Source organism: Mesoplodon bidens (genome assembly GCF_964165515.1).
Source record: "Mesoplodon bidens genome assembly, chromosome: 2".
Taxonomy (NCBI): domain Eukaryota; kingdom Metazoa; phylum Chordata; class Mammalia; order Artiodactyla; family Ziphiidae; genus Mesoplodon; species Mesoplodon bidens.
This window is the reverse complement of record NC_138177.1, coordinates 144,848,975-144,863,739: the sequence shown is the minus strand read 5'-3', so window position 1 is coordinate 144,863,739 and position 14,765 is coordinate 144,848,975. Positions and strand designations below refer to the sequence as shown.

Sequence of the window (14,765 nt, the reverse complement as noted above, 5' to 3'; positions counted from 1 at the left end):
GAGCCTCATGTACAAAGATGGAATGATCATGCCTGCCCTGCTTCTCTCACGGCAGTGGACTGTGATGATGGGTGTGGAAGGCGTGGTAAACTGCAAAGTGCTGTGTGAATGTTATCAGGGCACTGAGGCTCAGAGAAGTTACTCACCTTAAGGTCACACAGCTATTAAGTGGCAGAACCAAGTTTCAAACTGAAAGACACGGAGGTCTCTGGAATGTGTGTGTGTGTGTGTGTGTGCGCACGCGTGTGTGTAGATCTGCCTCCAGGAATTTTAAAAAGGATCAAATGGGCTAATGCATGTGGAAGGGCCACTTGGACTATAAAGTGCAATGCCCATGTGAGTTACTCCCCGACTGAATTCAGGATTCCATGTTCCATCTGCCTGTGGGATCCAGGACTGGCTGGATGAGGGGCTGAGAGGGACGGTGGAAGTGTGCCAATCAGAGATGCTTGCTTATGACAATTAAGACCCTTTCTCACAACCAAATGAACAACTTTTATGCTTTTGGGGAAATCTGCCAGAGCTCTGCAACCTCTTTAAAACCCATGTCATTGACCAGCACACTCAACTCAGAATGTCTAGCTTTGGGAGTAGCAATTTTAATGCAACTGCAAACTTATTTTATGTTTTTAATGTCACCAATAAAATCCATAAAAGCCTGATTCCTATTCTCCTACACTGAAAAGGGAAGATTCCATGAAAGAACTCAGACTTCATTCAGATGCTTGCAATTCCAAGACGAACACCTGTATGTCCCATAAAACTAGTGGTGCCAGAGCATGACAACATAGCAGACCAGAAAACTCCCCCAAACGGCACCTTCTGAGAGGCAGTGGGAAACTGGCAATACTTCCTTAAACCTTCAAACTGCTGCTCCAAACATACAAGTGGTAATCCAAGAAACACAGAGGAGTGAACTGGAATGGGGCAGGGATGACAGCAGCCCTGGAACTTCGCCCCAGACAGCTGGGCATAAGCACCCAGAGCACATATTCTGATTGACACATTTCTGCGTCTGGAGGCTGGGATATAAAGCCCAAGGACGTGTAAGGGTAGGAGGAAGAATTACAAAGGACTTTGCTATTTTTGTGGTGATAGTAAGACACTTAATGCTTTTCTTGGATCCTAACTTTATATAAGTCATTTTAATGTTGTATTTGTAAGAAAGGGCATAAAATTGCTCTGGCCTCCTGTTCTGGAGCTCAGTAGAACAGAATGGTATGAATGAACAGTGACAATTAGCTGAGGCCTTTCCTAGCAAAGGGGCCCATAGGATAGGATTTCATGGGACTGAGCAAGAAGAACCTTCCAAGGCAGGGTTGAAAAAGGGTGTGTAAACTTCATACACATTCAAGTAGCATTTACTAACTTTTATGAAATTGGTTTCAGAGTAAAGTCTGTATTATTGGAATGCAGAAGTGAAGATGATGGGGGAAACAATATGATGACGTCAAACCCAAATTAGATGGAACAGGTTAAACATGAAAGTGAATTCAGAGTCGTGTCTCTCCAATCCCCACCCACACATTGCTGCTGTTCCTGAGTATGGCCTGAGTTCGAGGTTGTGGCTTCTCTACAGCAGCTACAGAACACAGTCTCCCTGGGAAAAGAAAAGCTGGTGCCCTAGTGCATCTGTAGCATTGGAAATGACTGTCTCGTGGGGCCATTAGTTTAGGAAGGTGGGAGTGGAGCTGGACTGGAAGTGCTCAGGTTGAACTCCCCCACTTTGGGTCTCTTTTCCTTTCAGCCTCCCTGGAGAGACCCCTGGGGCCAGAGAAGGCCTGCACCCAGGCAGATATAGCACTAGTCTTTTAGAGACACATTCTTTGAAGAGAGTGTTCAGGGGAGGTCCCTGGTTCTGGTGTCAGAGAAGAGACACAAGGTGGAATTTTCCTGGCCAATGCCCACTTCTGGGCAGATGGAAAATGACCAGGCATATCTCAGGCTGTGGTTAGAGTCTTCTGAGAACCCCTTGGCTTGGGCCAGGGGGAAAAAACCCAGCACTCAGACTCTTTTGGACAAGTACAAAATGTCAAATTAGGATCCCAAACCCTAGGATAGAGACCACACTGGACACAAAAACAGATACGGAGAAACATTTCAGGACTGAAAAGAACTCATTGGCGGTGAAGGTATAAACAGTGCTTCCATGAACTAAACTCCAAACCCCAAATCCATAGATTAACAAGAATCCACATTTACTAAATCATCCCAAATTATTATATGCAAATTCAGGCAACACGTGTCTTCTGAGCTAAGACCCCAAGCCCCTAAGTCTCTTAAATATATGAAGTCAGAATTTTCAGCCACAGAATGAGATCCCTTTCATTTGAGATGGGAGTCTACCATCTAATACTGAAACATTAAAAGGATGAAATAGTGGAGCCAGTTCCTTATGACAGCAGGGCTCAGAGTCCATGGGGTGGCTGATCAGATTTTGGTGACAGTCAAGGTGCTTAAAGCACCAAGTGACAAGGTCCAAATGCGTGATGGAATAGAGAGAGCAGAAAGCAGGAGAGAGCTGTGTTGAGTGTACACTGATGGACCAGCAACCTGGGAGCTGGTATCCAGGAGGTTCTAACTGCCCAAATGCAAACCCAACAGCAGCTTCCTGCAGCTGGGCCAGATACTGAAGTCCTGGTACTGGTCCTCTTCACACTATCTCAACATTCACGTTGCAAGCTTAAATAGTTTCTTACACTGTAATGGAACAGCATATACCTCCTGGATGGAACCTGGGGACCCAAGGCAGGAGCAGTAAATGAATATCTTGCATATATGTCAAATGCAGTCCTCAAACACAACCTTACGTCTTAGTAAAGAAGTCAGGAAGTACCAACAAAAGTGATATGTTTTTTTCCTACAACAATGTTTAATCTCCATGCCAAGAAGTCCCATTTGACCTTTTCCCCCGCCTCTTAAAATTAGGTGACAAAGTAGAAATTCAGTCATGAAAAGAAAAAGGCAGAGGTGTATGAGCCCTGGCTCAATGAGACACATCAAATGCAGAGCAGCTTGGTGTCACAGGTCAGACAGAACTGTCCCAGACACTGTGGGGAAGATGGGCACTGGAGAGGTAAACATCCTACTTCATGATCACTCACACTTCAGCAGCGCATTAGTCACTGAACGAGGGCGAGGTGAAGGGGGTAAGAGAGGCAGAGCTATAGTTCTCTACGATGAGGGTTGGGAACATACACTCGTGGATGGGAAATGTTAAGTAGCGATGTTTATTATTACTTTTTTCCAGCAATCTTGCAAGAGGCAGAAGTGTGACACTGAACTGAGTGAGACGAGTGTGTAGGTGGCTTGGCGAGGAGCCCTTCTCCTGATGCAGGCCTCTGGCTTGTCAAGGAACGGCTGGTTCCACTGCTGGACCATGTTTACTCTTTTGCTTCAAGGAAAAGGGTTTCTTGAGGGAACAACTTTACCTCCAATAATGATTTATTTGGGTCCAGCTGGGTTACCTAAAAAGAAAGAAAACACATACTCAAAAAGACTGGAAGAAGCACTATTTTCTCTCACGGCATTCAGATCCTATCCTGCACATTGATTTTGAGCCTACTTTGCACAGGCACGAGCATTTTCACATCTCTTATATCATTTGATCCTCAAAATAACCTGTGAGGTAGGTGTTGTTACTCCCATTTTTTAGAAAAATCTTAATTTATATTTTTTTACTGCTTTTCTTTAATAAGCTTTAAAATTTTTTATTTATTTATTTATTTTTGGCTGCGTTGGGTCTTCGTTGCTGCACGCTGGCTTTCTCTAGTTGTGGCGAGCGGGGGCTACTCTTTGTTGTGGGGCGCGGGCTTCTCATTGTGGTGGCTTCTCTTGTTGTGGAGCACGGGCTCTAGGTGTGCGGGCTTCAGTAATTGTGGCACTCGGGCTCAGTAGTTGTGACTCGCGGGCTCTAGAGCGCAGGCTCAGTAGTTGCAGTGCACGGGCTTAGTTACTCCGCGGCATGTGGTGTCTTCCCAGACCAGGGCTCGAACCCGTGTCGCCTGCATTGGCAGGCAGATTCTTAACCACTGCGCCACCAGGGAAGTCCTGTTACTTTCATTTTATAACCGAGGAAACCAGGGCTCAGAGAGGTCAAGTCTCACAGTTTAGTGGAAGAGCTAGCTTTTGACCTCAGGGCCAGCAGAACAGGAGGGTCTTAGGAAAGGGTACTGATTACCAAACAACTCACTGGCATTGCTGGGGACCCGTGTCTGGTTAACTCCTGACAGTGGGGAGGGCCTTTTCTGCTTGGTGGGAAAGAGCTAAGCTTTGGGGGCTGATCTTCCGCTAAACATACCTGTAGTAAACTAGAGAGTGCCCATCCCGCCGTGCCCAAAGATGAGTATCTCCCCTGCTGAGAGGCTCCCTAGGGAGGCACATCACAGTCTCCTTGGTGGTGGTGGTGAAGATATTTAGTTCCGAAAAATGAGTCAAGTTCATAATATGACTTTATATTTTAGAAATAAAAAATGATTATTTTATAATATGAACTATGGAGAGAATAAAGCTAGACAAAATCTTCTTGGCTCATCTGGGATATGTTAATCATATAGGAACCCTACATGAGGTTTATGACCTCCTAGGTCAGGGGCAAGGATGTGATGTGGAGGTTTTCTGAATCCGAGAGTGAGAGAAAAAAACCCAAAAATTTCCTAAAGGGAACATAAATTTTAAAAAGCTGAGAAATACTAGGACAACGGGCTTTGGAACCAGAAAGATTCTGGTTTAAATCACAGCTGTGTTGGCTATTAGCTTTGTGGCTTTGGAGTTGGTATCAACCTTGTAGGACTGATGTGAGGATTAAGTGAGAAAAAATAAATAATTAGCACAGGGTCTGGCACAGAGCAGGTGTTCAATGCGGGCTGCCGTGTATGTGAGCAACTGTAAGGATGGACAACAGACACACAGATAAATGGACAGCTCCAAGTGTGTATGATGGGAGGCCGGGCAGTCTGCTCTGTCAGACATGTACAGGAGCTCTGGGCCCCTGGGCAGAGACTACAGCACCTGAGACGGACAATCTTGTCCTCTGCTCAACTCAAGCCATACCTAATGAGATGGCTCCACTGTCTTCTCCAGGCGGATGGGGAGGGGATGCCCTAGGGGCCTGAGTGTCACAGGCAGGCTGGCAAGCTGAAGGAGGAACACTATCTTTGACTGTATCCAGAGGGAAACCTGGTATGCCCAGGAGGGTCATTAAGGAGATACATCTGCCTCCAGAAACCTCTGTGCTTATAAGGAACCCATAGCAAGGCTGCTCTACTCGTATCTCTTGGGCTCTGGGCAGATGGGCAGGCAAGGTGGTGGGGAGGGCCTAGCCTGCTGTCTGTCTTCCAATGCACCCGGGGGCAAGCTGTTGGCAAATGTTTACCCACTTCCCCAATTAACATACAACACTCTGCTGGCTTCTGTCAACAAACACAGCTACTGCTGCCTCTGCTTCTGACTCATTGGCATTTTCTGCCCAGCTGTTTCTGCTATTGTTCTTAATTAACATGCCAGAGCTCTTCCGGCATCTTCTACTTTGTTATTTGTGGTTCGTAAATATGATGCTTGCTGGGAGAAACCAAAATCATACTGCTAGAGATGTGCATACTGGCAAAAAGATATGCTAGAAAGCAAAAAGGGGTTGGGAGGTTGGAGCCTTGTTGCCATGTTGTCAATATGCAAGGTTAGATGTTCAGAAAACACATCCAGTTTTCACTGTGTCTGAGAAAAGTTAAGTGATTTTCCCCAGTCACTTTAAGTGGGAGAGCTGGGACTTGAGAAGGAGAAAACTAGAATTTCTTGAACACCTATTACATGCCAGGCACTTTAAATATGTTATTTCATTTAATCCCTAGCAACCATGCAAGGTTGACAAAATTGAGGCTCAGCATGGTTGCCACTTGTTTAAGGCCACATAGTTAGTGAGGGTCTGTCTATACGGTATAATATTGATAGTAAAAAAGAGTGAAGCAACTAAGATTTAAACTCTAGCTCTGTTCCTTACTACCTATATGACCTTGATGATGTAATACAACCTGAGAGCCTCAGTTTTCCCACCTGTAAGATGGGAATAATCAGTTTCTCTTTTATAGGTTGTGCTAGTTAAAAGGAATAATGTTGATGAAGCCTCTGGTACACAGACTGAACCAGTAAGTGCTCAGCTGGTAGCAGCCATTACTGGCTGGAGCGTTGCCTTGGGTAGGGCCCTAGTCTGTCTAACTTCAGCTGGAGCTCTTTCCCCAAAGTCTCCGGAGACCAGGCCTGCACTAGGCTGTTTCTCTTATTTCCATCTTGCTGCTCAGCAGAAGGGCTCCCTTTTCCCTGATAGGCTAATGTCTCAATATCTGGAGACCCCCTTCTATAGCTTCAGTGGGGCTGTGCCATCAATGGACTGCTTCACATTAAAGATGGTTTTGTTGGGGCCGCTCCCTCTGGTGCCCTGTATCACAAGCAATTTTTTTCTTTGAAGGTCATTTCAGACAGAAATTTAAAGTGAACAAGGACAATTTTTGTTTCCATTCTCATCTGCCTGGAGTGGACAGAGAGACTATAGGGAACCTAGGGAGATGCAGGACACTATATTGTGAGTGGCCATATTGTGAAACGATCCTGCAGTGTTCTGGGCCCCATTCAGGAAGGATGGGGAGTGTGCCAGGAGGGACCTCCTGTTAGAAGCCTAAAAACCCCGTTTTCTAAGACACATCTGAAAAATGGGATATGTCTTCCTGAGAGAGGGCACTGCTGCTATAGGGGCAGGAGAGGGCTATCTCAGTCCTCTTTGAATGTCTGAAGGGCTGGCAAGTAGGACAGGTAGACAGAGTCCTGCAGTCCTCTGCCTACTGCAGTTCCAGTGGGTAGAGCTGAGACCGGTGAGGTAAAATTGTAGGGGAGCAGAACTCAGCTGGTCAGAAAAAACTTTTTCACAAAGCAGCAGCTGCTGGTGTGGCTACTACTTCACTTTCTTTTACCTTTCTTCCTTCCCCTCCTGTCTTGTATTTTCTTTTTGTTCTTCATCATCATCATCATCATGGTAGCAACCATCAATTACAGTTGACCCATGAACAACCTGGGGGTTAGGGGCACCACCCCTCCAAGCAGTTGAAAATCACATATAACTTATAGTCAGCCCTCCATATATGCAGTTCCTCCCATATTGGTGGTTCCTCTGTACGCAGGGTTCCACACCCAAGATTCAACCAACTACGAATGGTGTAGTACTGTAGTATTTATTACTGAAAAAAATCACATGTAAGCGGACCTGCATAGTTCAAATCCATGTTGTTCAAGGGCCAGTTGTATTTAGTGCCTCCTGTGTAGCTGGAACCATGCTAAGTACTTTATATAAAATACCTTAACTAGTCCTCAAAACAGCCGAACGAAGTATGTATTATTGCCATTTTAAAGTTGAAGATACCATGGGTTATCTTGCTCAAGGTTGCAGACAGAATAAGGTTTAAAACTCAAGTCCATCTGATTCCAAAGCTCATGATAACCAGAATGCTTCTGGCCTACATGTTGACAGGCTACCTTGGGAAAATAAAGGGGTAGGGAGGGGAGAGGTGAGGGTACTCTCTGCTGTCCCTAGAAGCATTCAAATAGGGGCTTATTTGTGGAAGAAGATCATGATGATAAAGCTAACATTTACTGAGCATTTAATTTGTACCAGGCATATTCCAAGCACTTAACATTTATAAAAGAATTTAATTTTCATAATAACTTAACATTTATAAAAGAATTTAATTTTCATAATAACCCTCTGATGTAGGTATAATTATTATTCCCATTTTATAGATGAGGAAACTGAACCATGGAACAAATTAAAAACTTGCTCAAGGTCTCAGAGTTGTTAAGAGCAGAGCCAGAATGTGAATCATAGCAATCTAGCTTTGGAATCCATACGTTTAACTACTGGACTATTTTGCCAGAGGTGCTGCTAAGAGTAGAGTCCACACAGAGGAAGAAGTTGGATGAGATGACCCTGAGGTTGTTTTCTAACCAAGCTTCTACGACATAAGATCTTCACTTTAAGAATGGCAAAAGGTCAAGGGTCAAGGAAAAAATCCTGAAATGTTTATAAAATACGAATACAGAAACGCAATCTGAGCTTATGTTCTGCCATTTACTTGGGATTTTACTGAATTATTGACTTTCTAAATCAACAGAGAAACCCACCCTTTGGGACTCCCTGGGGGGAGGAGGGGCATTCTCAGATGAGAGGTATGGCCTAACTTTGTCTATGTTAGAAAAGGAAAGTCAACCTTCTTGACATTTTATTCATTATACAGTACTTAGGAAACCTAAGTATTTTAGCAAATTGACTTTGTGAAACTTGTCTATGTTAACAAAAATGGGACATGTTCTTTGCCAAAGAGAGTTATTCTTTTCTAGGTCCCTTTTCTCAGCAGTTCGAACTTTTCATGTACAGCGTACTTCTATTATTTCCCTGGGCTTCAGTTTTGTTTTTTTCCCTGAAAAAGTGTAACATTGCTGCTAAGAAAAATGTTAATCAATGTGACAGATTCTCATTCTTAGGCCACTCACTCTGAGTGAGTTCCAGAATGTTAGGGTGGGAAAGCTCCTTGAATCCCATATAGTCCAACCCCTTCATTTCACAAGTGGGCAATCTGAGGCTCAGAGAGGTCAAGTGACTTGGCCCTGATCACACAGTTGATAAGTTCAGTATTCTACTCATTTCTGACTTCTGTTCTGGGGTTCTTTCTAGTCACACTATTCTGCTTCTCACTTAAAAAAACAAACAAACCTGAGCATAAATATAACACTACTACTAGGCTGGGAGCTACTTGAGGGCAGGAGCTGAGTAATACTAAAAATAACAGTAGCAGCAATATATGAATAGTACTTTATAGTTTGTAAGATATTTACACAAACATTAAATCACAATCTTGTAGGGTTGGTATTATTATCAATCCTTTTTATTTTATTTAATTTTGCCAAGGTAAGCTTTTATTTTGAAATTGAATAAAGGAAAGTCTAGATCTAATATTTTCACATTTAGAAAAAATGCTAGGTTCAACAATTGATTTTGGAATTGAACATCTGCATGCAGAAAAATGAATCTAGATGTGCAGACCTTACAGCCTTCACAAAAATTAACTCGAAATGGATTGTAGACTTAAATGTAAAACATAAATCTATAAAATTCCTAGAAGATAACATAGGAGAAAATCTAGATGACCTTGGGTAAGGTGATGGCTTTTTGGATACAACACCAAAGGCACAATTCATGAAAGAAATAATTGATAAGCTAAACTTCATTAAAATTAAAAACTTTGCCAAAGAAACTGTCAGGAGAATGAGAAGACAAGACACAGACCGGGGGAAAATATTTGCAAAAGACACACCTGATAAAGAGCTATTATCCAAAATATACAAAGGGACTTCCCTGGTGGCTCAGTGGTTAAGAACCCACCTGCCAATGCAGGGGACACGGGTTTGATCCCTGGTCCGGGAAGATCCCACATGCTGAGGATCAACTAAGCCCGTGCGACACAACTACTGAGCCTGCGCTCTAGAGCCCGTGAGCCACAGCTACTGAGCCTATGCTCTACAGCCTGTGAGCCACAACTACTGAAGCCCTTGTGCCACAGCTACTGAAGCCTGCACACCTAGAGCCCATGCTCCACAACAAGAGAAGCTACCACAATGAGAAGCCTGAGCACCGCAACGAAGAGTAGCCCCTGCTTGCCACAACTGGAGAAAGCCTGCGTGCAGCAACGATGACCCAACACAGCCAAAAATAAATAAATAAATAAATTTTTAGAAAAAGGAAAAAATATATATATACACAAAGAACTCTTAAAACTCAACAATAAGAAAATGAACAACCCAATTAAAAAATGGGCTGAAGACCTTAAAGACACCTCATTAAAGAGGATCTACAGATGGCAAATGAACATATGAAAAGATACTCCTCCACATCATATGCCATCAGGGAAATGCAAATTAAAACAACAATGAGATACCACCACACACCTATTAGAATGGCCAAAACCCAGAACACTGACAACACCAAACGCTGACACTCATATATTGCTAGTGGGAATGCAAAATGGCATAGCCACTTTGGAAGACAGTTTGGTGGTTTCTTACCAAATTAACCATATTTTTATTACATAATTCAGTAATCGCACTCCTTGGCATTCACCCAAAGAAGTTGAAAACCTAAGGTCCACAACAAAACCTGCACACAGATGTTTAATAAGCACCTTTATTCACAACTGCCCAAACCTGGAAGCAACCAAGATGTCCTGCAGTAGGTGAATGGATAAGTAAACTGGAACATCCAGACAACGAAATATTATTCAGTGCTAATAAGCTTTCAAAGTACTCTCACATATATTATCTAAACCTTAGAGCTATCCTAAGAGATTGGACTAATTTATCCTCATTTCTGCAGATGAGAACACCAAAACTCAAATAGGGACATTAGTTACATGTGGTCATACAGCTAGAAATTGGTGGAGCTCAGGTCTTCTCACTCAAATCCTGAGCTCCTTCTACTCTATGAGGCAGCACAAAGGCTGCATATGTAAATTCCCATATTATAGTAAAGCTAAATATATCTGCCCTTGGTTTTGTTCAAAATTAGCATTTACTTTAAACTTAGGAGAACAACTAATCTTTTTGGTAAGCTACAAGTAACATATTTTGTTAGTTATTTTGTTATAAAACATGCATATTAAATATTACAAGTTTAAAAAATAATTGTTAATGTCATCACTACCAAAAAAGTTACCATTTGTTTGGCATTTTATAAGTGCCAGGAACTATACTAGTTGTTCTATATATTACCTAATTAAATGGTCACAACAATCCTATGAGATAAGTACTCCCATTATTCTCACTTTATAGATGAATTCTCTGAGGTCAAAAATGGTTAAGGGACTTGCCCGAGTAGGTAGGTAGGAAAGATAATGCTGGAATTTGCACACAGGTTTGTGAGTGTTTAGCCTGTGTCTGATGCACTGCCCTTCACTGCCTCTTAACCTCTGATCCTTCTTCTAAACAGGGGACAGTTAATGTGACTAAAAGGCTTTCCCTTGGCCATAAAGAAAGCAGGCATTCTGCAGCTGTCCTGGCTCATGTCCCTGTTGTGGCACAGGCTTTGCTGTTCCCCACAGGAACATAAGCTAACTTTCGTTACCGTCAACTTGGTTCTAATAGCTAATTGTCCATTTTCTTTGAACACCTTTTGATGAGCTGGGAATCTTTAAAGAGGGCAGTTACACCCACAAAGTATCAGAGGGAGAACTTAAGAGCCAACCTGCTGGTCATGTGCTGATCAGGGTGTGAAAAGGCTTTGGTAATTGTAAAGTCTTTTGCGAACATAAGGGATTGATCATCATCATTATCCACAACACCAATTGTAGCTCCTACCAACCTCTCCTCTACATTTGCTGCAGGTGGTAATGCAACCCCAAAAACAACTTCCAATCTGGAAGGGTCCCACTATGGGACTACACTCTGGCTTATTTACATCCCAGCTTCTGGTGTAGTTTCTGGACCAATCTGCCTCATTGGATCACAGACAAGCAGTGGTACTGGGGTGAGGGTTTCCAGGAAACAGTGTCACATGCTATTCTTTCCATTATTAAAGTGTGGTAGAACAGCTAGGGTGCTAGAAAGTGAGGTTGGGTGGGTCCTCTGTGGCTGCAAAGCACAGGATGCTTCTACGACATTTTCTTTCTTTGACTTTAAAATTTTTTTTAATTTTAAAGTTAATTTTTATTAATTTTATTTATTTATTTATTTATTGGCTGTGTTTGGTCTTCATTGCTGCACATAGGCTTTCTCTAGTTGTGGCAAGCGGGGGCTACTCTTCTTTGCGGTGTGCGGGGTGCTTCTCATGGCAGTGGCTTCTTGTTGAGGAGCACAGGCTCTAGGTGTGTGGGCTTCAGTAGTTGTGGCTCGCAGGCTCTAGAGCACAGGCTCAGTAGCTGTGGTGCATGGGCTTAGGATTCTTAACCACTGCTCCACCAGGAAAATCCCTTTCCTTGACTTTTTCAGTTGGGAAGAAGGGAGAATGAAAGGAAAGCTAAAGGAAGAACAAAGGGAGAGAAAACTAAGGCGTAGGCTGCCCTATCTGTTCTTTGTTTTATCATATTACAATAATGATAACAACAGTTAACATTTACTGGGGGGACTTCCCTGGTGGTCCAGTGGTAAAGAATCCGCCTTCCAATGCAGGGGATGTGGGTTTGGTCCCTGGTCAGGGAAGTAAGATCCCACACGTTGCGGGGCAACTAAGCCCGTGCGCCACAACTACTGAGCTCGCATGCCTCAATGAAGATCCCGTGTGCTGCAACTAAGACCCTACGCAGCCAAAAAAATAAAGAAAAAAAGAACTGTTACTTAAAAAACAAACAAACCGGACTTCCCTGGTGGTACAGTGGTTAAGAATCCGCCTGCCAACACAGGGGACACGGGTTCAAGCCCTGGTCCGGGAAGATCCCACGTGCCACGGAGCAACTAAGCCTGTGTGCCACAACTACTGAGCCTGCACTCTAGAGCCCGCGAGCCACAACTGCTGAGCCCACACGCCACAACTACTGAAGTGCGCATACCTAGAGCCTGTGCTCCACAACAAGAGAAGCCAGAGCAACGAGAAGCCTGAGCACCACAAAGAAGAGTAGCCCCCGCTCCCACAACTACAGAAAGACGGCACGCAGCAACAAAGACCCAACGCAGCCAAAAATAAATAAATAAAAAAAAAAACCCCAAAACATTTATTAGGAGCTTACTAGGTGCTAACTGTTCCAAGTATTTTATAAGTACTACACAACCCTATGAGGGAGGTACTATTACCTCCACTTTAAAAATGAGGAACAGAAGCTCAGAGAGATTATATAACCTGCCTAAGCTTGCACAGGCAGGAAGTGACAGAGCAAGGATTTAAAACTAGGTCTGGCTCCAAAGTCTGTTTTCTTAACCACCACACTAGATACTTTTAGTACTGCAGTCATACACTAGACTATTTATTCTAAGTCTCTTGCTTGGAAAGACTATCCCTTCATGTAACTGAAGCATATACTTCCCCACAACAAAGTATATTACTACCTCGGGCATTTGGGGAAATTTCACTCATCTAGCTCCTCAGTTATCACAGACCTAGTGATTGTTAGAGCTGGATGGGTCTTTAGAGGTCATCTCTGTAACAGATGGGGAAAGAAAAGCCCAGTGAGTGGAAAGAACTTACCCAATGTTTCTCAGCACTCATGGCAGATCTGGGACCAAATCTGGAGCCTTCATTCCCAGCCTGTGCCTTTAGATGGGCTGTTAAATGAGGATACCAATTCTAAAGTGTTGCTAATGTCACAATGGCCTCAAACTTGGCACATTGTCAGGGAGATCCTAGGCACCAAACAAAAAATGTGACGCTTTCCTTGCACTGGTATCCCTGATGGTGGTTTTGGTCACTATACGAGCTTTTTTTTTTAAAGTGAAAGCAGGTTTATTGAGAGAGACACATATTCCAATGGTAGAATGCAGTCCATCTCATAAGGCGAGAGCAGCCTGGTCACTATACTATTAAACAATGTTAGTGGGGAAGGCCCAGAGGGAACAGAGGGACTTCTACCAAGAAGGGTAGGGTGCGGCGGAAAGCCGCTTTAGTCTACAAACACAAGAAGATCGAGGTCCTGTCCCTCTTGGGCTCTGGAAGACACAATTTCAAGTAACTAAGAGGAAGTCCTGCTTTACAGAGTGGTTTGCAAGCTCACTGTTTCTGAAAGCTTAATAAACAAGGTATAGGCCAATAATGAGTGAGGATTCTGGAGTGTGGCAACAGAAATCTAGTGCAGATCAGCCCTAGTGGTGTGCCACTTACAGGTGTACCACGATACTGGTCTCATCCCTCAAAGCAGCCAGAATCCTCAGGGCTGAGCTGCCTCTGACCCTGAGCAACCTGGTATGATTACTCCAATGACGCACACAAATATTTTCAGTGTGTGTGATGATCTGACACAGGCTGGGAGGCAATGATCGAGGGGACATGCCTCGCTTTCAGAGGCTGGTATGATGGAAGGTAGCCGGGCTCTTGTATAAAAGGCTCCGAGGACACCTCTGTTAAAAGACTGGTCCACAACACTAACCATTGTGTTTGGAACAGGACACTAAGAGACAAATGAAAGGAGAGAAACCTGTTAACCGGTCAGGTTAGAACTGCTACTTCAGCTTAAAAGCCCTCTGAGAAACCCTGATTATTGTTTGCCCCAGATCACCAGTAGACATGGATTAAATGCTAATTAGGGAGGCAGTAAGAAAAAGTTCTAGTGGATTTTGAATCTTGGCTCTGCATGAATACTCCTGAGCAAGTGATTTACCCTCCAGAAGACCCAAATTTCTCATCTGTAATGACAACATCATTCAACACCCAATAAGCTCTAATACATCATTTCTCTCTGGGTCTCTCCTGCCACTCGAGACAGAGTTGAACAAAGTATCTGAGCCTGCCTCTCTCCTACTTAAAACTCTTACATGATTCCTTACTACAACAGGATAATTCCTTTTTGCTTTGACCTCATTTCCCCCGATTTGTAAATGGGTGGTGTTTCTGGCTAGGCTCATAACACATCTGTAGTGGAAGACATGGCCAGAAAGACAGTTTGGAGATAGATTGTGAGGGGCTAAAATGCCTTATTATGTTTAGTTTAAACTTCTGGAAAAAACCTTTCTGCCTGGCCTCAGAGAGATCTGGAATGGCATACTAGATGTACTCTTCAGGCAGAGTACCTGGGGAGAAAGTAAGCATTTTG

The 14,765-nt window shown here is 43.5% G+C and overlaps 1 protein-coding gene across 1 annotated transcript in view; it reads right to left on the bottom strand.

The window, feature by feature from the left end:
* Positions 1–3,066: 3,066 nt before the first annotated feature.
* FAF1 (Fas associated factor 1) overlaps positions 3,067–14,765 on the bottom strand; it is a 486,188-nt gene continuing 474,489 nt past the window's right edge. The window contains exon 19 of the mRNA XM_081223886.1: positions 3,067–3,467. Coding sequence (XP_081080012.1) covers positions 3,384–3,467 — 84 coding nt within the window. The 3' untranslated portion in view covers positions 3,067–3,383. The remainder of the gene's footprint in view (positions 3,468–14,765) is intronic.